The 23945-nt window shown below is 42.4% G+C and overlaps 1 protein-coding gene and 1 long non-coding RNA gene across 7 annotated transcripts in view; one reads left to right on the forward strand and one right to left on the reverse strand.

Annotated features, from left to right (window-relative positions):
• The window catches only part of PLCL2 (phospholipase C like 2), a 191130-nt gene that overhangs the window by 19137 nt on the left and 148048 nt on the right, over positions 1 to 23945 (reverse strand). For 3 of the 4 annotated variants that reach the window (XM_032332263.1, XM_032332244.1, XM_032332253.1), the window contains exon 5: positions 22637 to 22712. In XM_032332263.1, coding sequence (XP_032188154.1) covers positions 22637 to 22712 — 76 coding nt within the window. Of the gene's footprint in view, positions 1 to 11504; positions 11825 to 12294; positions 12298 to 22636; positions 22713 to 23945 lie in introns of those variants that run through there. The other variant, XM_032332270.1, reaches the window with a different exon arrangement.
• On the forward strand, positions 1939 to 16793 carry LOC116584252. Of its 3 annotated transcripts, none has more exons than XR_004283126.1 (3): positions 1939 to 2930; positions 3039 to 3159; positions 16398 to 16793. It is a non-coding gene; the product is annotated as an uncharacterized LOC116584252 (long non-coding RNA). The 3 variants fall into 3 exon arrangements; XR_004283114.1 differs by having other exon boundaries at positions 16413 to 16793; XR_004283122.1 differs by lacking the exon at positions 16398 to 16793 and having other exon boundaries at positions 1939 to 2213; positions 2821 to 2930; positions 3039 to 3594.

Consider the following 23945-nt stretch of genomic DNA (forward strand, 5'->3'; position numbering starts at 1 on the left):
ATGCCCTTCCTGTCACGGAGAGTGTCAGTCTGAGGTCAGACACCAAGCCTTCATGAAGGGGAGTGGACTGGGACAAAGGCCCTGAACTGGATCTCTGCATTCCCACTATGACTCTTTAACATAATTTACATAATCAAATGAACGTTCCCTATTGCCATTCAAAATAGTCTCAAAAAAGCGCCTGATGCAACAACAATGCAATAATGCAGGAGTGCTATGATGGTTCATTTGCTGCTTTAGTACCATGACAACCTATGGAATTTTATATATTAAACTGCAGTCAATGATCCCACTCTGGCCAATGGGAACCCTTCAGACTGGTTCCTATGTCCTTTTGAAATGACTCATCAGCCTTTTGGCACAAGATGTTCTAGACTTACCGAGTATGTTTTCCACCCTGGCCCTGGAGCCAGGCATTTCTTGGAGGACCTCAGGGTTCTTTTACTGGGGAGTGATATTTAAATACCACAGTCTGGGTGTTAGGAGTGCCTATCTTTACTGAGTTTTCATTATTTTTTAGGCCTTTTCATTGGACAGATCTCAGACACATTTCTTTCTTTCTTTTTTTTTATTTTTTTAATTTATTTTATTTTATTTATTTTTTATTTTTTATAAACATATATTTTTATCCCCAGGGGTACAGGTCTGTGGATCGCCAGGTTTACACACGTCACAGGATCTTTTTTTTTTTAAAGGGAAGAATAACATCTTGCTAATGCTTCTTTTTTTTTTTAAGATTTATTTATTTGAGAGGTGGGGAGAGCACGTGTGCATGAGCACAAGGGCAGGGGTGGAGGGACAGAAGAAGGGAAAGAGAATCTTTTAAGCGGACTCCCTGCTGAGCGTGGAACCCAATGCAGGGCTGGATCCCAGGACCCTGAGATCATGACCTGAGCTAAAGCCAAGAGTTTGCTGCTCAACCCACAGCACCACCCAGGGGCCCTGCTAAGATTTTAATTCAAATTTAAGGGTATGAGGTTTTTACATATGTTTTTAAAAATTTTATGCTTATTTTTTATCTCTTAGGTGGAAAATCTTAATTCCTAACCTATTGGTAGTGAGACTACTGAATATGACTTAAAATCTGCATTTGGGGGGAGGGGGAGGGTCCTCAGAGAGCATCTTGTTAAGAATGTATAGTAAGAATATTGTCCTCTAAGGTAAGTCAGAATAATTTTTTTCTCCACGTCGTTATGTCACTAACAAAGTCCAATTAGGTTCATTTAGCTTTTGTTTTGTTCTTCTTTTTCATCCTCTCTGTGTGTGATAGAGTAGTGCTTTTTTGGATGTAATCTGTTTTACGACTATGCGATTATGTCAAAGCTTTATACATGATTCCAAAGCCAAACCTCCTATCAGAGTGTGCTCAGATAAGTCTTGCTTCCTCCTGGTGTCTTGCATCCAGATCCCTGCCTTCCCCTACACATTTTTGGTAGTTTTTAATTTACTTTCTCCTGTATTGTTTCTCCTTGAAAATACAAGCAGCTGTGGGGAATGACTGGCTCAGTCAATTAAGAGTCTGCTTTCACCTCAGGTCATGGTCCCAGGGGGCTAGAATCCAGCCCCACATGGGGCTCCTTGCTCAGCAGGGAGCTTGCTTCTCCCTCTGCCTGCTGCTGCCCCTGCTTGTGCTTTCTCTGACAAATAAATTTAATTAATTAATTAAGTGATTGATTTTAAAAATATATAAATAATTTTTTAAAAGATTTTTAAAAATTACTTGACAGAGAGATCCCAAGTAGGCAGAGAGGCAGTCGGGGTGGTGGGGGAGAAGCAGACTCCCTGCTGAGCAGAGAGCTCAATGCTGGGCTCGATCCCAGGACCCTGGGATCATGACCTGAGCCGAAGGCAGAGGCTTTAACCCACTGAGCCACCCAGGCGCCCCTATAAATAATTTTTTAAAAAATATAAAAACAACAGTGTATGTATATTCATAAACTTCTCTTTCTTGTGTACTTTCCTTTTCTTCTGTACTTGGGTTTTTGTTTTCTGTACACTGCTCAGAAATACACTGTTCTGTACCTTGGTACAACATAGTGGATGGAGATCACTCCATGTCAGCCTGGAGAGCTCATCCTCACTTTTTTTTTTAACAGCTTATGGACTCCTTGAGTGGATGAACCAGGATTTATTTAACAGTCCCCTCCTGATGAACACTGGGTTGTTTCAAGAGCATTTGCTGTTACAAATAATGTGGAGCAGTCATAATCTTTGTAAGACATTTCCTGTGTTCCTCTGTGTAAGCTTACTGCTCAGTTGGGCATTCCAATTTCTAACTCCCTTTCTATGCAACACCATTTCAGAGCAACTCTTTATACTGTGATTGACAGCAACTCATTTCTCAGTGTCTTTAAACAGTAAGCTAAAGCTGACACATATGATAAATACAGTAAAAGCTGCCAATTTCGTCTTTTTTCTTCTTTTTTTTCCCCTCACTGAATAGGAACGATGGTTTCAATTCCTGTCTTACTAAAGGCTTAACAACATAACTGGTTTCAAGAATGAACAGTAAAATTCATTGCACTGTTTAGAAAACTTCCACACTAACCACTCCCTTTTCCTCCAACTTCTCTTTTGCCAGTGATGGTACCAGAGAACATTCCCAATTTGATCAACTAAACCCCTCCCCCACAACGCTGGTGACCAGGCGCAGACAGTGGGCTGTATACCCTCTATCTAGTTCTTCTTGGCTTAGCATACATATGTAGCACACATACACACACACACACACACACACACACACACACACACACACAAACAAACTGACTATGAGTAAGAAGCAATCTACAGGGTTTTTTTTGCGAGAGCCTTTAATTGCAGGCATGCAAGTATGTGCACACTTTTCCCCTGGCCACATCTGGGAGACTCCTGGAAAGCGCTGTGATGACTCAGACCCACTTCTGAGAACATGGCCCGGTGAAGACTGAGTGGTGAGACCTTGATGTGCTGGCTCTTCTGTTAAGATTTAACTGGACTAAGGCAAGATCTGGATTTCAGGAAGGGCCATGAACACTCAGTGTTTCTATTCGGTTCATCAGGAGGCGATGCAGGCTTACAAGCATCACTGAGGATGGCAGATGGAACTCGTCGCTGGAACTCAGGAGAGAGAAGAGATACCGGAGAACTGCTGGGGGAGAAGAAGCTCTCCATAACAAGAAGGTAAACAACTGTGTGGTTTCTGAGGGAGTGCTGAGCTTAGACAAACATCTACCTCAATTTTTAGCAGCTTTCTGCAGGAAAGAAGAACCCAGGGCCAGAGGCAGTAAAAGGATGGGCTGCTCTGAGAAGGACTGAGGACTCAAGGAAGAAAAAACACAGTTAAAATGATGAAAAAAAAAATGATATCGATAAGGAAGAAACAGGGAAACGTGTAAAGAAATAAGAATAGCTGAATACATGGCTGTGTCTAAAAATCTCTTATTTTATATGTTTACTGAAAAGTGAGACGACATGACTCCCTCTTCTCTCCCCTCTTGAAATATCAGTAGTCCAATAAAAGTCCATACAGAAGTACTAAATGTATTAGTAATGAAATTCTTTTAAAAATGCATGCAAAGGGGGCTCCTGGGTGGCTCAGTGGGTTAAAGCTTCTGCCTTAGGCTCAGGTCATGATCCCAGAGTCCTGGGATCAAGCCCAGCATTGGGCTCTCTGCTCAGCAGGGAGCCTGCTTCCTCCTCTCTCTCTGCCTGCCTCTCTGCCTGTCAAATAAATAAATAAAATCTTTTAAAAAATGCATGCAAAAAAGGTGAGAAAACTGGAAAAATTGTGTTAAAAACATAAAACCTGACCAAAAAAATATATATATATATATACATATATATTATATATCCCGAAACTTTAAAGAGCAACCAAGATGATCAGTCCTACTGTTATATAATTCATTATTCAGCTTGCTGCATAACACAACGGTTTCTTTAAGAAATTTTTTATATTAATAACTTGTAGATGGATATTTGCAAACACCTGCTAATCTACTGATTCAAAGCATATGTTGATTTTAAGGAAATCAGAGGATTCTGACCTTGGCCCATAGAACATGACTGTACCTTTCACTTGCTTCCCTGTGATATGCAAAAGCCCAGGGCAAGGACTAAGGGCACACAGCTGAGGGAAGTGAAAGGCAACTGGCCAGGTGCTTTACATGTATTATACAGGAAACTTGGAGAGAGGCTACAGCACTTTCCCAAGGAAATGGGAAAGAAGATTTGAATACTGGTTTGTTCGAGCCCAATGTCCCATGGTTTTTCCAACTACCATGACTTCCTTCTTTTTTTTTTTTTTTTTTTAAGATTTTACTTATTTATTTTATGGAGAGAAACACAGTGAGAGAGGGAACACAAGCAGGGGAAGTGGGGGAGGGAGAAGCAGGCTTCCCACTGAGCAGGGAGCCAGCTGTGGGGCTCAATTCCAGGACCCTGAGATCATGACCTGAGTGGAAGGCAGAAGCTTAATGACTGAGGCACCCAGGAGCCCCTACCATGCCTTATTTCTAATCAGGAGTCCCTAGAGTCCCTACCCTTACTGTGAGCTCATGCTATGGTTATGCATATCCAATAATTATGCCGTGAGGTAGAGCACTGTAAGGGCGAATGCACAGGCACTGACCCAGTTCTAAGGGAATACAGAGGGACAGCAAATGAGATTATGTGTTCGAACTGGGTCAGCCCATACATAACAAGGAAATCTAATTATATTAGATGCAAATTGCATTAGTCCCTCGATATTAAATTATCAGGAAATCTACGCTAACATGTCACAGGAGGTCTTTTTGGTTCTTTCTATCAACATTGAGTATTAAGAACTTGTCTAGTTTAGTTGTTAAGTAACTTTCTCCCTATTTTCCACATTATTTTCAGCAAAGAAACATGAGCCAATGAGAAAGTGTTTAACTTATTAAGATACCACTTATATATATATACCTCTTCTCCGTCCGTAAGTTATACCATTCTGTCTAAAGAGCAGAGTGAGATTTAAAGCAACTGGTGAAAATCTAATAAGCAAAACTTTTGAGACTAAGTTAGCATTTCTCTCACCCCTGTCCCAACCCCTACAAGGGAGCCAAGTTGTTTTTGTTTTAAAATGCTTTTTCTTCAATTAGAGTTTGAGGGGGGTGGAGATGGGTGTTAACCAGCACCAGAAAGAGCCTGGGGTGGGCAATCAGTCAGAGAATAACGTTTATTGATCACACACCATGTGTAGGTCATTTGACTATATGCAGGGTTGAGCTCTACTAAAACCCAGTGCTTAGACCCGTTACTGATCACTGCAAAAAACGAGATTTCGAGAAGTATGGGGAACAATCTGAGGTAAGGGAACTAGTGCTTATATTATTAACTCACTGGCAACTCTTTCATCAAGAAATATTTATAGATTTGTTCTGGAACACAATGGCTGAGTTTAGAGGCATCAGGATAGCAAACAGGGCAACAGCAATAAAATGATGATGTGAGAATACATAACAACAGCTGCTTTTTAAATTGAGGCCAAAATAAACTCTGTAGGAAAACTATCAAAGCAGGACTTTTGTACTACGAAACAGACACCATGCATGGGAGATTTAGGAGGCGTCTACAGTCTATGTATTAAAATGTCAAAATCTACTGAATAAATTGCAACCAACTGATCATTTAAGACTGGATTGTTTCATCTTACAAAGTAACTGAAAAATAAAAAATCAGACAAATTTAAATTTCTGAAACCCTGAGTAAATCCACTTGGTGTTTTTCACTTAGGTGACTGAATAGAAAAGGAGCAGATAATAAATATGTCCTAGGTAGCGCTGATCGCCCTTGAACCTTACTGTACAATTTTAAGCAATTCCATTGGAAAGCTACATAGTAAGGTGGACAGGGAGCCCTTGCTCATTTCCTGCTCTTGATCTCTGCTACCTTAATGTTCTAAATGAACCGGTAAGAACCCTGGATGCTGATTTAGGAGAGGCTCTCTGTTTAACTCTCTCCCCAACAGGCAGGTAGGGGGCTGGTGGAGCTAGGGAGGCAAGGTACGCCAGCCCACCCCCACCCCCCAGCTCAACTGTACCCACTGCAGGCAGGCTGGGCCTCAGGACGCCTTTGTTTAGAAAGGGGACCGGGCCTCTTCTGCCAGCTATTCTTGTGTTAGCCTGCACAGCTCAGCCCTACAGCCTGCCTTCCTACTAACTACACTATTAACCAAACTGACATGCAGTTACACAGACTAAATACCAGACATATTTGCACGTTCCTCGTTTACCAGTTAGCAGCGTGTCTTTTATCTGCCTGGTGTATTACCTGTATTTTAGAGTGAAAGTCCCTGCGATCTGGGAAGGGACTGTCCATTTACATAGGTGCAGTGTTTAGAGGCAGCCCTCACAGCCAGCATTTAGCTCCAAGTGAAGCCTTTACGATTCCTTTTTTTTTTTTTTTTAAAGATTGTAGTTATTTACTTGACAGAGACACGACAAGAGAGACAGAGAACACAAGCAGGGGCAGTAGGAGGGCAGAAGCAGGCTTCCTGCTGAGGAGGGAGCCCTATGCGATGTGGGGGCTTGATTCCAGCATCCTGGGATCATGACCTGAGCCCCGAAGGCAGAAGCTTAACAACTGAGCCACCCAGACGCCCTGCCTTTAGGATTCTTTTTTTTTTTTTTCCTAAAGATTTTATTTTATTTATTTATTTGACAGATCACAAGTAGGCAGAGAGGCAGACAGAGAGAGAGGGGGAAGCAGGCTCCTCGCTGAGCAGAGAGCCCGATGCGGGGCTCAATCCCAGGACCCTGAGATCATGACCCGAGCCGAAGGCAAAGGCTTAACCCTCTGAGCCACCCAGGCACCCCTGCCTTTAGGATTCTTAAAAGGGTAAGCAGATGCAGAATCCCCCAAACCAGCTTCTGAGAAAGTAGAAAGAATAGAGCACTGCAGCTGTCGCTCCCTCCACAGACACAATGGAGGGCTGTCCCCACGCGCAGTCCTGCTAGCACGTGGGAAGAGGCACACCAAGGAGGCTTTCTATGCAAACAGTATATTCACCTGGGTAATTAGCCGGTGAAAGAGAGGGCTTTTTAGCTCTAAAACACAGTACTTCTCATTGATAAATTATAGGTTAAAAAAAAAAAAAAAACCTGAAAAACAAAAATCCTACATGCTTCTGAAAATAATGAGAATTTTGTTGATCCTGAGAAAATTTCTTTTGTGATCATCTGCAAAATCATTATTTGGTGGTTTCGAAATTGCAGATATAAGACCAAAGAGTTCTAATGTTCTTACAAAACACAGCTCTTAGCTTCTGTGGCCTGAGCGTGGCGGTGGACTTGGAGAGAGCCCCCAGACAGGGGCTGGGGAGAAGGGAGGGGTGGCGGGCCCTTGCATGCATGCCTACCACGGTTTAGTGACAAGAATCCCCACCGTGAAAACAATCTCTGGGTTCAAAAATAGAAGCCAGGCCAATAATAAGGAGGGAAAATGAAGTGGGATAATTTTCTTCTTTCAGGAACAGGTTGCATTTCCCTGCAGGTTTCCAGTACCTTCCAAATATGCCACCAACACAGTTTATTCATAAATCTGTGTATTTTAGGGCTATGTTTTGCTATTCACAGTATCTTGTATTTTTCCTATAGGTTATGTCCCATTTCCTTGTCTGATTTACACTAAATGGCAGTATAAGAGCCTCAAAGAAAGTGTGGCCTAACAAACATTTACAACATGTGGGGGCAACTACGGAGGTAGGGGAAGGAAACAGGATTCCTTGATTCGACCAGGATGTTGCCACCCAAGTAAGACAAGAGATAACAGTTAATTCTGGCCAAAGAAATGGAAATCTTTGTAAGTTTTAGGAAACTTCACTTGAAAACCAGTAGCAACTAGATAAACTGTCTTTTGAAAAGGGTGACACGCTATCCAATTGCAATGGGCTATACTACTCAATAGTCAAAATACATGGTGTGTATAAAGGCATTAAAGTTTGCAGACTGTGAGCATCTGTTACGCAAACCCAATGAAGTGCACGGGAACATGGACAAAAGCCTGAGGGAAATGAGCCAGAAAGCAGAGAGAATGGTCATGTCTCATGCACAGCCCTGGCTGGGCCCACTGTTACAGCTCTTTTGCCAAAAGGATTGTCTTTGAGCCCTGGCTACTCTGTGCCAAAGAACCTACAGTCAGGTTCTCCTGACTCCATGACCCCAGGTTTCTGTTTCCAGGGAAAAGATGTTTTCTTCAGGAATGTTAACCAAGAAGAAAATCTGCTCAAATTCCTTGGTGGTAATGAACTTGAGAATTAAGGAAGTGAAGAGCTGGTGATCCAGCAGCAGAGAAAGGACAAAGGGAAAACCCATACTCAGGTGAACTTCTGTGAGAGTTTAGTTCCATCCTGGTCTAAGGGAATGGAAGACACAGGCCATGTGAACAAAAAACAGGGTCAAGCGTCCATGGTGGGAACTGAATAAATCATTTAATCTTTCCATTTTTAGCTGTAATATTAAATTTTAAAAATTGGTCTGGCCACACAAAAGTATATGATTTGGGTTTTTTTTTTGTTTATTTTTAAAGTTGTTTTTTTTTTAATTTTAAGATTTTATTTATTCATTTGACAGAGATCACAAGTAGGCAGAGAGGCAGTTAGAGAGAGAGGAGGAAGCAGACTCCTAGTGCAACAGAGAGCCTAATGCGGGGCTAGATCCCAGGACCCTGGGATCATGACCTGAGCCGAAGGCAGAGGCTTTAACCCACTGAGCCACCCAGGCGCCCCTATGATTTGTTTTTTTTTAATGTTAAGAACTAATTTGGGCAATTTGTCATTTCTTTCCATGTCATCTCTTGAAAATCTAAACAGCTAAAATTTTTTGTACACATAGGCATTGGTTTCATATAATTTTCCAATTATTATTTCAAAATACCTTATAATCTAATAAGAGTTTCTTTTGGGAAGGGCTTAAAGCTTTATGACTAAAAATAAAACGTAAAGCTGACAGATTAAGTGTGTTTTATAAAAATTAATAAATAAATCTAAATTTTCCAGGATGATACAATTAAGTTAACTGAGCACGTTACTAAAACTGCAAAGAACAGGGCGCACTGGAGCTTCTATTAAGTTTCCTGCTTCCTATCACAGATAAACTTAGATGAAAGCCAAACAGCCATAAAAGTAAAATAGAAATGTGAAAATACATGAAACATACAATAAATAACTAAGATATGAAAAAGAGGCTTTTGCTTGAAGGGAAGGGAGACTCAAGAAACATGGAATCACTTCCTCTTCGATTAAAATGAATGCCATTTCTTCTTGCCAAACATAAAGCAGATGACCTTTCAAAGATTCTGGTTGGGATTTTCTCTACTGATTTAAATGATATGACTGTAAAATACACCATGTAGTGCAAGGCTAAATATTTTTAGAAACAAATACAATTAAAAAAATACTTAGAGAGACATATTGATCTTAAACTTATATACTTTTTTTTTTTTTAAGATTTTATTTATTTATTTGACAGACAGGGATCACAAGTAGGCAGAGAGGCAGGGAGAGATAGAGAGAGAAGAGGAAGCAGGTTCCCTGCTAAGTGGAAAGCCCGATGTAGGGTTCAATCCCAGGACCCTGGGATCATGACCTGAGCTGAAGGCAGAGGCTTTAAACCACTGAGCCACCCAGGCACCCCTTAAACTTATATACTTAAAGATTAGTTTTTTAACTGAAAATTTACTTTGCTACCCTAAAAAAATTTTATCACAAACACAACCAGTGCAAAAATATTTTTTTATGTGTTGAAAATAGAAACCATAAGCAAAGTGCAAAATCTTTCAAATGGTGAAAAAAGAAATATATATATTATATATATAACATATATTATATAATTATATATTATATATATTTATATTTTATCTCAAATTTCCCAAGTTGGGTATAGTGAGATATTTCCTGGAAGATGGAATTCCATATAACACAGGTCTATCTGGGACCTCGTTCAAGAGGATGATTTATCAGCGGTATTAAAAGTACCTTAATAAGCACGTTCTGCACGTGCCTTGTGGCACATCAAAGTATCTTGAACACAAAATACAGTTATCTGATATTTTTTTCCAACTAATTTAATTATAGCACCGGTTAAAATGCAGAGCCTTATAAACTCTATGCTCTGTCCCCGGACTCCAGGGGCCTGAAGTTTGTGTGTGCTGCTAACACGTGGGCCTTTACACCATAATCCCCACAGAGACATGGAAATGCCTAATTATTTTTCATACAGTTCCAGTTGGTAGTCTCTTTTTCTTGGCCTTCTTTCCAATCTTGGCATTAACAAAAGCCAAATTATTTTAAGATGGATTTCTGAGCTGTTAAATCCCGTTCCACATGAGGTGGGATAGATAAACCAGGTCTCTTAAATATATCCCTGAAACCCAGATGGATGACAAGATCCCCGGAATGCCACATCCACAGCGGCACACTTTGTGAATGAATTGCACGAGGAAGGTTTTCCTTCCTCTGGCAGCCTGCTCCATCTGGGTAAACCGAGGTGAGAGGAAGTTGCATAACTTTCAGGCCTGTGCGGAATCCAAGTGCCGGGCCACCATCCTTACCGTGCGGCCACATGAAGCACTCGAGCTGGGGTCACAGAAGCCATGAGGCGGTTAGCAGGACCCTCCCCATTTCTTTCCGCTGAGAACTAAAAAGGCCTTCTTCACCCCAATTATCTCAAAGATTAGTTTCTTTTTAAACCTAGGACACCTTTACTTGGATTGCCACTCTTAAATTGGATCCTGTCTCTCTAGCTCAGTGTGACACGATCACCACGGCACAGCGGGCCTCCTCACCTTACCTTGTCTGTGCCTCCCTTGCTTTTTGTACCTCTTCTTATCTAAATTTTTGAACAGATATTTCTGTGATATGACTCAGCAATTTACAAAGTCTAAACTGGCACACGGAGTTCTCTCCTTTCCCCGGCCGCCAGTCTTGCTCCCACCCCATCAGGCAACTGGTGTCGACTCCCCCTTGAGAATCCTCCCAGACAGACTCACACCCTCACAAGCACACAGGGCCCTATTCTCCTACCCCACCTTTTAAAACAAATGTTAGCAAACAGCACACACTGTTTGACTTTGAAAACTATATATAGAGATTTAACCTATACGTATTTATAAGATCTTCCTTGTGCATGTGTAATCCATAGCACCTTTGGGGGCAGGAGAATGTATATATATACAGATTTAGATTTTATTCTTTTTTATGCTAGCATAGTGTTCTATTATGTGGATTTATCAGAATGTATCTAACGAGGGCCCTTAGGGTAACATTTAGCCTGTTCTCAGTGTTGCAAAGAAAATTCTATACACATTGTCCTTCCTCAAGTATGTGATCGTATCTGTAGAATAAACTCTGAAAGAATGGAATTGTTGGTTCAACGTGTACCTAACTTGTAAATCTGACATTTACTGCCATACACCCTCCCCAGGTGTGGACCCCCAACAAGGTGACAGGTATCATTTTCCCCTCTAGCCTCATCAATCCATCATGACCCCTGTGTGATGGAAATTTGCAGTCTTGGATATGAACGTTTGGATCTGATACGTGAAAAGTGGAATCTCCTTAAAATACCTCATTTACTCAACTTCTAGAAGATCACAGTGTTCTCCTCCTGCCTGTCTGGCTGCATCCACACCTCCTGTGCTTGGTCTTCCACAGGCACCCCTCCCACCGACACCTAAATGGTGGAGGGCCAGGGCTCCGTCTTCGCCACCCAGTCACTTCTTAGATGACGACGGTCTCCAGGCTTAAAAGATCACTTTGTGCTTATGGATTCCAAACTCATTACCTCCAGTCTGGACCCCTCAACTGAACTTTAGACGTGGAATTCAACTAGGCATAACTTACCCGGTTCAAACCAAATCCTTGCCCTTCCTTCTCAAGCCTCTCCTGCTCAGTCCTCCCACCTCAGTGAAGAGCAGTGTCTACTTCCCAGCCCTCAATCCTGCAGTCATACTGACTTCCCTCTTTCTTCCCTCCTACCCACATCCAATCTACATACCCAGAATATAGCCGAATATCCAGCATCTAACCATTTTGCCTCATTCCACCCAACTACCACCCATCAAACCATAACCACAGACGGGGCTGGATTGCTGCAAAAGCTTCCTGAACGGTCCTCTGGCTGCTGTTCTTGCCCCCACGCCTTATCCTCAAGTCATCCGCTCGGACCCACCTCACTGAGAACAAAGCCAGCCCATGTGTCTGGCCTCCTGTTAGCTCTGGCTCATTGTCCATGCTGGTTCCTACCCTCCCTCCCTCCCCCCCCATCCCTCCCTGTCCTGCAGACACTGCAGCCACACTGGCTACTAATTCCTCCACTGATACAGGGACCGCCCTCACATCAAGGCCTCTGCCTCCAGAGCCCCTCTTCCCGGGATCATCCCTTTCCCAGATGTGTGGAAAGCTTGCTCTCCACTTCCAATCATGTTCCCATCAGAAGTCACTGAGCGCTTCAGTGAGGACTTTAATTAAAAACGCCACCCTGCCTGCTCTCCTGGCATGCTCTCTACCCTTCTCTGCCTCTTGTTTATGAAACACTCACCACTGCCTGACACCTAAATGTTTTATCCATTTGCTTTTCGTTTCTTTTCTGTCTTCCACAACTAGATCTCAGCTTCACGAAGGCAGGGGTGTAGACTTTTTATTCATGGCTATATTCCCCGTACCTGGAACAGCTCTACACCTTTGACGAATGAGGCCTAACATCTTTTCATTTTGTTTTCAGTCTTCTGGGTTCTGTTATCACGTATTATGTTCAAATTCTTTGCAAAGAATATCAGGTTGTTGGCCTTTTTCTTACTGATTTGAGGAGTTCCTCACAGAGCAGGGGTATTAGTCCTTTGTGATATGTATCGCTTACATTTTTTCTGTTTGTAGTTTTTGCTGCAACTTTGCTTCTGATAGTTTTTGCTATATAGAATTCTTTTTATGCAGTACTGATATATCAAGTTTTTCCTTGTCGTTCAAGGTTATGTCCAGGCTTCCGGGTTTGTACTGTCCGTGCCCGTACCTCCAACCACAGTTGCTGCTCCTGCCTTTGTCACGGCCACTGCTGGCATGGGCCGTCCTGTGTCACCCTGCACATGCCCTCCTGCCTGCCTGCCTGGAATTTCTGTCCCGACCTGCCTTATTCCCAGAAAAACCACTTGCAGGACTAAGCTGCTGTTCTGAGATCTGGTTCGCTGATCACCCAGGATGGAGTTGATCGCAGGGTGTGCTGTGGAGGGCGTGCCCTCTTGCTACCGTGTGAAGTACGCTGTGCAGTGGGGCTCTCTTTACAGGCCTGTCTCTGGAACTTCTGCCCAAGTCCCCTGGGAACAGGGAACAAAGTCCCAGCTTCTGTCGCACTGGGAGTAAGGACCTTGTAAGTGTCTGGTGAATAAGAATGATCGAATGAGTGCAGCATTCAACATTCAGTTCAACCTAACATATATTTGCTAAATGCTGGGCACTGCTGTCAGAGTTTGGGATATGAGATAAGTAAACTCCTGCCCCAAGGAGTTTATATTCAAGTTGCAAGAAAACACAGTAAGCCAACTGCTTGGTATCAGGTGTGCTAGGAATGCTTTTACGACTTGAGGTTAAAGTAAAATAACCAGTACTGAATTAGGGGTTCATAATCATGTCCCTGGATTTTCAGTATTTCCTCCCAACCCCTTGTTCCTTAGAGAACTCATCCAAGCAAGTAACTCTTCCATATGGATACACCAGTTCTGTCTGCAAGCCTGACTCCATCCCAAGCCTCATTATAGTTGCTTCAACAGCTTACTAGCTTTTTTCACTGGACTATCTGCTAAGGTCTGCATGTTTGTGTCCTCCTCCTAATTTATATTTTGTAATTCTAATGTCCAGTGTGATGGTATTAAGAAGTGAGACTTTGGGGAGGTACTTAGGTCGTGAGGGTAGAACCTTCATGAATGGGATTAGTATCCTTAGGAAAGGGATCCCAGAGAGTTCCCTAGACCCTCCCACCACGTGTGGACACAGCAAGAAGGTGCTACTTACCAACCAGGAACTGGACCATCACCCGCCACCTATCAAATCTGCTGGCATGATAATCTGAAACTCCCCAGCCCCTAGATCTGCGGGAAATACATTTCTGTTGTTTATAAACAGTGCTGTCCGTGGTATTTGTTATAGCAGTGACGCCCTACTGTGATCATGCTCACCAGACCTGACACAGGTCTTCATGGTCAACTCCTTCCTGTTCTCACACTGCAAGCATCCACATTCCTTTGCTGGGAGGAGCTTCTGAATGTGGAGGGCAAAGGGCAGAGATGAGTCAATCAATGAGTCCCCAAGCCTGTCCCAAACTATTTTGCACCCCCACCACCTACAGCAGTTTCCTAAAGCACTCAGAACTCGAAACAAGGGCTTTATAAGAATATAATTTCAAGACACACTGAGTTAAACTGGAGGATATTTAGCACGGTAATGTATACTGAGAATTTCCAAAGGGGAGTAAGTTTGTTATGAAAAGTTGATGATGAGATCCTTTGCTGAGGAGCGTGACCAGTGTTCCTTGAATCAAGTTTTGAGAAATGCTGGTCTAGAAAGGCAACCCCAAATACTTAATCCTTGAATTAAAAGGCTTCCATCATTTGAAGCAAGCTCTATTTCCAAACCTAATTTCTGCTGCTTCCAGAAGCAAGTACTTCCCTTAGACCAGGGCGATATATTTCATGTGTGCAGAAAGCACAGCTCGGTAATGAGGCCTTCTATACTTCGGCCCACATAGAAAGCCCTGTTCCTTCTGTTCTGCCTCCATGGATCCTGCATTCCTTCAAGTCCTTTCATTATTATTAATTTTTTTTGCAACTTTAATAATAAGCATATCTTGTCATTGAACACATTTTGCAAATGCATAACTGTGTTCTTCCTATCCTATGTTAACATGTATAACGACATGTTTTTGACATGGCACTGACTGACCTGTAATGAAAGAATACAGGTTAATTAAAGTTGCTTTAAACTCCTTATTCCTGTAAGAAGACATATCTCTAAATATTGTTTAAACATTCTTAGAACGCATTTGTTCACTTTTACTCACTACAATACCTTATTTCTATTATATTATGAGACTTGTAGACCATAAAATTTCAGAGCTGAAAAAGCCTTAGAGATCATCGGGACTATTTATTTTAGACCCAAAGATATCGATTAGGTGTACACATATATATATAAACTTCTGGTATTTGTCTGAGAAAGACGATTTATTTGTGGACTTTATTTGAATTGTGGTTCTTCTAAGCTTTAATAAATGAGTATAATAGAACAGTAGCAAAACAAACAAAAGTGTATAGGATTGCCAGAATTGACAGCAGCCTGACCCCTTTCCTATGGAGATTACCCAGAGAGTTCCTTTTTAAATGAAAAGTGATGCTTTTAGACTCTGTGGGTTTACAAAGGAGAAGGGAGGAAGAAGTGACAAGAAAGCATAGCTTTAGGATTTGCTCACAAAACAGGTATCTCAGGAAGGTCAAGCATCCCCACCAAATTCCCTTCCCTTCATTTGTGGAGAACTTTCACCCACGAAAGGGATGTTAGGAAAAAGGGATCCACCCCTGGAGAAGACAACTTGGCTGCCAACCAATTACACGACCAAGTACATGTCTGTGTCTGAAGAGTTTTTCTCCCTTTGTGGAGTGTGAACCCCAGAGCGGGCCTGCTCCACTCCAACCTCCAAAGAGAGGTTCTCAAAAACCTGAATGTCCTTATTCAGGTGCAAATTCCTGAGCTCTATCCCCTCAGATTCACTGTTGGTGGTGAGGCAAAGGGACGGCATTTCAAACAAGCATCCCCAGGAGATTCTGACCACACTTAGGAGGAATTCTGTTAGTACTATGGTGGTTGTGGGAATCTTAAAATGCGACTGGGTGGCAGGCACAGGAGATGGCAAAGTGTGGTAAGGCAGAGGATTCTAGGTACCAGGTGCTTATTCTGAAATATTTTTGCCCTGAATTGGGCCTAGATGTCACCTTTGTGATCATTCTCTTTAGTCTCCCTGATCAGCAATGAAGGTTTCTTCTGGGGGAACAAAAGGGCAGGTGGGGCAGACTTGTAACTTCCTGGGTTCCCATGCCTTCACTAACCAAGCTAAATGAAGTGGCTAGGGGAGGATCTGTCAATTCAGTCTCCGTTCTTTAAGAAGAGTACAGATGCAGAGCGTCCTGGAGGACTTCTGCGGTCTGCCTCCAGGTCCATGTCTCACACTCAGAGAGGTCACTCTGCGCCTTCAATGTTAGGCATTAACTTCCCCGCTTGAAACTCATGTGGAGTGGCTGCAACTTAAGTGTCCCCATGCCACTGGATGGGGCTGCTTGTTTGCTTGTTTAATCTTGTATCTTTTTAAGTAACTGTAAGCAAGCCATTCCAAAATTGCTAATTAGACGACTGATCTTAGGTCACTGCATTTCAGAACCCGCGCGGCACCAGGAGGGAATCACATACTTCAGTGTCACTCAGAAGAAGAAAAATGAGACAGAGGGGTAGTGACTAACCTAATGGCACACACAAGGCACAAGAACACAGGTCTATGGATCCCCAGGGAAGAACCTCTTACTTCTGTCAGACACAGGTGAGAAACACCCTGACATAAATGAAAACAGAAGTTATAGGTCTCCTCTTGCAAACTTGTGAGGTGCTTTCAGGATAAATCTTAACGGCTGCTTTTACATTTACTGTGTTGGGTAAGACACTGATGTGAGCCAAGCAAGTGACGGATGGTGATAGGTTGCTTCTCTGGTAACCCCAGCTCCTAGGAACACGCTGAGATCCGAGGAGTTTGCAAAATAAAAAAAGGAGCAATCAAATGCAGGACACGCAGGCCTGGCCCAGTGCTCTGCTTGTTCTTTCTGAGTGGGAGTGCGTCAGGCTCTCACCTGCGTTTAGTGAGACAAATCTATCAAGCCTGGCCACGGGGGAGATGTCAACTGCTCAGCAGACTAGAAGCAGCAAATTAGAAAGGAAAAAAAGCGTCGGTGTACTAACAGGCAGTCGGATACAGTACAAATTAGCAGTAGGAAGTGAAAATTGAATGGAAGTAACGAATAAACCATTAACCCTAGAACAGGATCTGAGCAGGCAGAGTGGGTTAGGGGTCCTCTAGGAACATATGGGCTCCTGGGGGACAGGGGGACATTAAACTGGAAGATAATAACAGATGCCTCTCAAAATGACCCTCGGTCGTGAAAGTTCAAATTATGTTTGGTAAAGCAAGTTTAAGGAAGAGTTTCTATAACAAAATCTGTTATAGAAAGTGTTCCATTAAAAGGATTAAAATGAAGGGTAACAAAAGCTTTCATTATTTGGAAATTTAGCTTATAACCCACTTCACTAGGTAATGATGTGACCCTACCATGCATGAGAATCCCTTAGAGCTTTTAGAAAAGGGGCTTCTATTTAAATAACTCTGGGGTGGGCTGGGGTTTCTTTCAGTTAGAGCCTGATTTCCCCCGTCATTCAGAAAGAGGGTAGAATCAATTCTCCTGCCAGAAGAGGAACTAGGCTGTCGCCCACCCAAGCACCCGGATGTCACCTGTGCACTGGGCCTGCCCACGATGCCAGCGGGTTTCCTTGGCAGAAACCCCACCTAATCATTCAATACTGTCCCCACACCTGGGGAGTGTGGCCCATGCCTTCTCCTGGAACATTCTCAGTCAGGGATTCTTGGGACAGCTTCTGGTCCTTGATTCCTTCCTTCCTTCTTTCTTCTGTTGTTTAGTTTAGTCATTTAAATGAAATTTAGATTTATTAGTAATTTAATTTTTATCAATATTATGTACATAGTTTAAAGAGCCAAATCGCTGTTACCCATTCCCCCTTTCCAGAAGTAGTTATATTCGACCCCTTTGGTTGTTTGATTCTTGTTTTAGTGTTTATGTCCATATTTCTAAGTAACATGATGATAATGTTCCATTTTTTTTTCCTGGACATTACCTACTCAACTGCCCAAATGAAGGATGAAAATTTTGTTATTTTCACATTTCTGCTGTCAGGACACATGCTGCCTCCCAGGCATCTGCAGTCTAACAGCTCCTTAGTTCCCCTCTCAGATGATTCTCTCTTTATCCCCACCTTCATCCCAACCTGCAGAGACACCCCTGGTGCTCCCAGGTTCTGCGCAGGTAGGGGGGTAGGGGGGTAGGCAAGGCCTGCAGTATAAATCAGATTGCATGCAGTGCCCACTGCCAGCCCCCAACTCGCCTCTCCTGTACCACCTAAGCCAATTGCCACTTGTTTGGGTAGTTTTCAGTTTCCAAAATGTTGTTCCTCCCATTTTGTCCTGATGGACTTATGACTTAAAAAACAAAACAAACAAACAAAACCCCAACAAACCCTAACCATCATTTTAATGAGGTCCAGAAGGGAGGGGAAAGTGCGTGCGTGTGTTAATTCACTGTCTTTAATAAAAAGTAAGTCATTGACTTCTTTTTCCTTTCTGGAGAGCAAATTATTCTCCGATTAAATTCACCAGATAAAAAACACCCAACACGCTGAAGCAAGGCAGTTTGGGTTTCCTTCTACTTCGTCTTCCTATCCTTTAGGAAGCAGATCAAAGCAGTGACCAAAGAGGAAATTAAAATTCAAAGATAGGCTGCCATTTGGGGCCAGCAAAAGAGAGAGAGATAATACATAGTGGAAAAGACTTATCCCCAGAAAGAATCTGGCTACCCTTTTATCACCTTCTATAAACTATTTTTTTTAGATTATTTATTTATTTGACAGAAAGAGAGAGACATTACAGATAGGCAGAGAGGCAGGCAGAGAGAGAGGGGGAAGCAGGATCCCTGCTGAGCAGACAGCCCGATGTGGGGCTCAATTCCAGGACCCCAGGATCATGACCTGAGCTGATGGCAGAGGCTTTGACCCACTGAGCCACCCAGGCGCCACACCTTCCGTAAACTTTTTAAAGCACTCCTAGGAAGCTTCCCCCTCCACAGATCTCAGTCTTGCTCCCCTGCCTGTGCTCCCCTCCTTTGCCCTGTCTTGGAAACACAAGCATGTGTTAGGTTTAGGAGAAAGTGAGAGTGTGTTCATTCACCTGTGATCCTGGAAATGCACACTCACGTGCATACAGCCACGCCAGATCTGACTGACCCCTCCCTCACTCACGCATCGGCCCAGACCCACTTGCCCTCCATCCCTCCTGCATCTCCACTCCCCCCCATGCCACCTGTCCCTGCACTGGTACTAGGCCGTTGGACTCTGCCCCTGTCCGGAGGCCCTCCTTCCACTCACTCGCTCACTCCCGAAGCCGGTGCCCTCCTACGGCATTGCGTCCGCATCCACCTGCCCAACGGAAAACAGTCCTCTCCTCCTTGGAATTTCTCTCAAGGTCACAGCTATCTGGAGTGTCTGGGAAGAAGAGGCGCCCAGCCCCCTTTCTAAGGTCAAGTTGGTCACAACTATCCTGGATTTCTGCCCTCCTCCCTTCTTCCCGCCTTACTCCTTGTTTCATCTTTTAAGGTCTTCCTCTTTACCTCTCCAGGGGCTCTTTCCTTATTTTAGGGACATGATTTGCTTATAAAGAAGTCCCTTTGACCCCCCAGCCCTGTGCTGCAATATTCTCCTCTTAAAAGAACGGGCTCTGCAGGCTGCCTGAACCACTCATCTCCTTCGCCCTGTCCTCCCCAAGGGGGTCGCTTCTGGCCATGTGTCTGGCCTGCCAAGGTCTGCAGGATCCCAGCCCACCCTGGCTGGAGGTCTTCATTTCTTAGCATTCTTCTCTTGCCTTACCCCCTCTCTCCCTAAGAACACCATGAGCAATACCCATTTCTATCTCAAAAAAAAAAAAAGAACCAGAGCGCTGGGAGTCTGCACCTGCTTGAACTGGGCACGCTTTTGAACATGGGCTGGAGGTGGTTGCGTGATTCCATATTTCACGGAGCTGTTTGGATGAAAGTTTATCCAGAAGAATATAAATTTGGGTTTAGAAGTTTGAAATGCTTCTAAAAGAATCCTCGTTTATAGCGCTTGGGTACCTGTATCTTCATTGTGTCATTGTCAGATTAAGGTTCTGTAAGCAGAACAGCAATTATTTATCAGAAGTAAAATCTCATGCAAATGTTTTTGAGCCCAATACAAATTAGCAATTCTTCATATGACTAATGACTATATGCCCTTCCGATAACTGTAAACATGAGAAACAAAAGATCAAGGACTCTAAAAATAAGCACTTAGGATAACAGAAGGGCTGTGTAGGCGGTCAGCAGAAGCTGTGAAACCAAAAGATAATCGTTCTGTGCTTCTCAGGACCTTACAGCCCAGAGCATCCCGCACTATTACACAGTGGTTATTCCTGCTTGCCCTCCAAGCAAAGTTCTTAATAGGCAACACTCTTCAGCTTTTTAAATACAAGCAAATATATCCCTCACTGAAATTCAATAGAACAACGGAAAGCTGCATTATGCTAGAAATAGTCACATTTCATAAACCAATGAAGTCACAAAGAACTGACAATAACTCTAATTGTTAATAAATAGTTCTTTTTTGTCCAATAAATGCAGCTTCAGATTCTAACAGTCCACAATTCTCATGACAATACATGAACTGAGTAGAACTGAGTACTTAGTACAAGTGAAATCACATTTAGTCAGTACTCTACTACCCTGTGTAGAATGTGAGAACAGGTGCCGTGGGTAAAATACAGAGATCTCAACATGCAAGCCTGTGGCACAGCAGGTCACGAGCCTGTTTAAAGGACAGGGAACACATTAATAAAACACACAGTCACTGAAGCTCTGTGAGCTGAACCGAACACATTCTGCAGGGCTGAATAGAATGGTTAGGTGATGTAACTCCTGCAATCACAAAGGGCTCCTGGAAGACCATTGAGACAAAAGTCTGTACGAAATGTACAGACTGGCCAAGAGGAGGGGAGAGAAGTCTTACCAGAGGAGAGGCTTATGAAAATCTGACTAAGGAAAAACACACTGAGAAGTGGGAAAGGCTGCCCAAAGGCCAGGCTGGATGCATACCGTCACTTCTCTTCCTTTCCTTCTCACTGTTCCCAGCAGCCTCCCAGTTGGGTTCTGCCCATGAAAATTCTCTGCCCACAGATATTGTGATCACCACCTTAAAGCTCAAGTTCTCTCTGTTCTGCTCAAAAAATCAATGGCTCCCCACTGCCCCACCAACCAAATTCAGACTCCTAAGTAACACAGCGAAAGTACTCAATACATTCGAGTATGTGTGATTACTTTCATAATCTCCTGTTTAACTGAAAAGTTCTAGAAGGCAAACAACTATCTTGCTTACTTTTAATATTTTGGTATGTGATAGCTCTTACAAGTACATCTTACAAGTACCTTTGGTATGGCAGAAGTTCAAAACATATTTATTAAATGAATGAACAGATGATTTAACTAACAAATTTTATAAAGCATTGGCAAAATGGGCTGGCCCGTTAGTAGATAACCTTATATGGGAAGTCAGAAGCTTAGATTTGATACAACAGACTCTAGTCAGCTACTGGATAATTTTGGTACAACACTGACAGGATAAAAATGGTGTTTGAAGTATCTCATTCTAGTTGCGGTTGTAGAGAGTATTAGCCCAGAAAGGACTAGACTTAGAAAGATCACTTTGCTAATGAATAAAACAAGATGAGGATTTTCGTGTGTTGGTTAGTCACTAATGTGAATGTTCCTTCGATAAACACCAAAAAAGAAAACTGTCACATGTATCTTTGTCTTTGATCTATTTTTAACAAGTTCATTTCTGAGATAAGAGATGATTTTTTTTTTTCAGACTAAGTGGTACTTATAGTCCCTTGTTGTTAAAGAATAGCAACCAGGGGTGCCTGGCTGGCTCATTTGGAAGAATATGTGACCCTTGATCTCAGGGCTGTGAATTGGGGCCCCACACTTGGTGTAGAGATTACAAAAAATAAATAAAGACTTAAAAAAAAAAAGAATAGCAACCAGAAATCCTAGAAATTAAGGACAGATATTGTTATTTATTCATTATAAATATTCTCCATATTAACAACTTCCAAATTGATGCCCTAACAAAATAGGAAAATTGAAAGAATTCCATTTTGTCTATTCTTAGTACAATGCAGAACACTTTTTTTGGTTTTATCTCAGCTAAACTTCATCAGATGGTAGCATTTTATAGTCTGGTATAACATTTTGATATTAAATGGATGAATCCATCAGCATTTGAACATGCCAGTGCATTAAAAAGTGTCAAGAGGCTCTGACCGATGCCTACTCTCCTTTCTAAGAACTTCCAACAGAGAGAGTTCTGCTCAAGCCCCACTCACCCTTCCCACCGCCTGCTGGAAGGTCATGGGGGGATCAAAGGGGGGTCAGCAGCATAGGGCAAGCGGAGGAGAAGGAGGTCAGGGCAGCAGCTCTCCATCTTGGCTGCTCACCAGAAACACCTGGGACATTTAAGAGCTAGGAATTTTTCATCCAAAACCTAGACTGTGTCAGTATATTTTAAAAGCTTCCCCCAAGTGAGTTTGTTATCCAGGCTCAAGAAGCAGTGAATTAATATTTTCCTTAGCTATGGAAAAATAATTCTTCATCTGATTTCCTGGATATAGTTTCTAGCAAAAGACAAAATGGTTTAAGGACATAAATAAGGATGCTACAAATTTCATTTTAAAAAGAGAAGAAATAAATGTTCACTTACCTGCCTTCTGACAATGTACAATCTTTTCATACACAGCATCTGCATTTTCAATCACGGCCTTGAGGGACTGGATCATCTGCAAAGGGAAGACCCAGACACAGGGTTACACCTGACGACCAAGTGCCCGTCTATGCACGAGCAGGGGGCTCTCTTCTCCAAACAGGCTGAGGTGCTGAGGCAAAACACTCTTTAATCTGACTTCCCTGAATCAGTCCAAACGTGTATGTACAAAATGAAAAATCCTGCCTTCCAAGTAGTGGTTTGAACAGACTGGGAGTATCATGTTTCATAGTTAGGCTTGTACGACACTGAGTTTGAACCTTGTGTCAATGCTGAATGGAGTTTCAGCATGAGAAGCTACAAATAAATATGTATACACATCTGATCTGTGTTTTAAGTTATATTTTCAGTCATTCATTTTAACAAAATCTTCAGCAGCATCTTACAGAGAGCTCTGCCACCTACACACCTTACTCATTTCAGCTAAAATGCCTTCATCTGAAAATTAGTTTAAAACTTACCATGAGGATCAAAAACCAGCACTTATTTTACGTGTTTTTTTTTTAAGATTTATTTATTTATTTTTAGAGAGAGAGTGCAGGGTGGAGGGGCAGAGGGAGAGGGAGAGATTCTCAAGCACACTCCCCACTGAACACAGAGCCCAATGCAGGGCTTAATCTCACAACTCTGAGAGCATGACCTGAGCCAAAACCAAGAGCCAGATGTTTAATTAATTGACCTACCCAGGCACCCCTTAAAACAGTGTTTACTTAATGCATCACTAATGATATCACTCAAACTAGTATTTTTAGTGTTCCTAGCAATGATCTTAAAAGACTTAACTTTGAAAAGAAAATAAATAAAAATAAAAGATTCAATTTTGAGTTCTTATTCCAAATTACGTGTGTTTGTTTTAGCAGGCAAGCTTGAATGAACAAAAAAAGAAAGAAAGAAAAGGAAAAGGATAAGGGCACAGCTGATCGATTATTTTATTTATCAAAATGTTAGGAAAAGATCTGTCTGAAGTAATCCTTTTGGCTCTAAAATCACTATGAAAATGGGATAGCCATTTTTTGTACCAAAATTGTACCATAACTGGGTACCATTATGATGCTTGTTTTGCCTTGTTTTTCTTTATAGTATTTAACACTAACTGCCACAGTCAATATTTTATAGAAACCAAATATATGTAGGTTGGATTATTTGTATAATTCAAAGAAAGAACACCCTATTTTGACTAATTACAAACCAGAGCATAATCAACGTGCCTCTTAAATACACCAGGTCCTTCAAATGAGTCACACAGCAT

The sequence above is a fragment of the Mustela erminea genome, chromosome 1 (genome assembly GCF_009829155.1).
Source record: "Mustela erminea isolate mMusErm1 chromosome 1, mMusErm1.Pri, whole genome shotgun sequence".
Classification (NCBI taxonomy): Eukaryota; Metazoa; Chordata; class Mammalia; order Carnivora; family Mustelidae; genus Mustela; species Mustela erminea.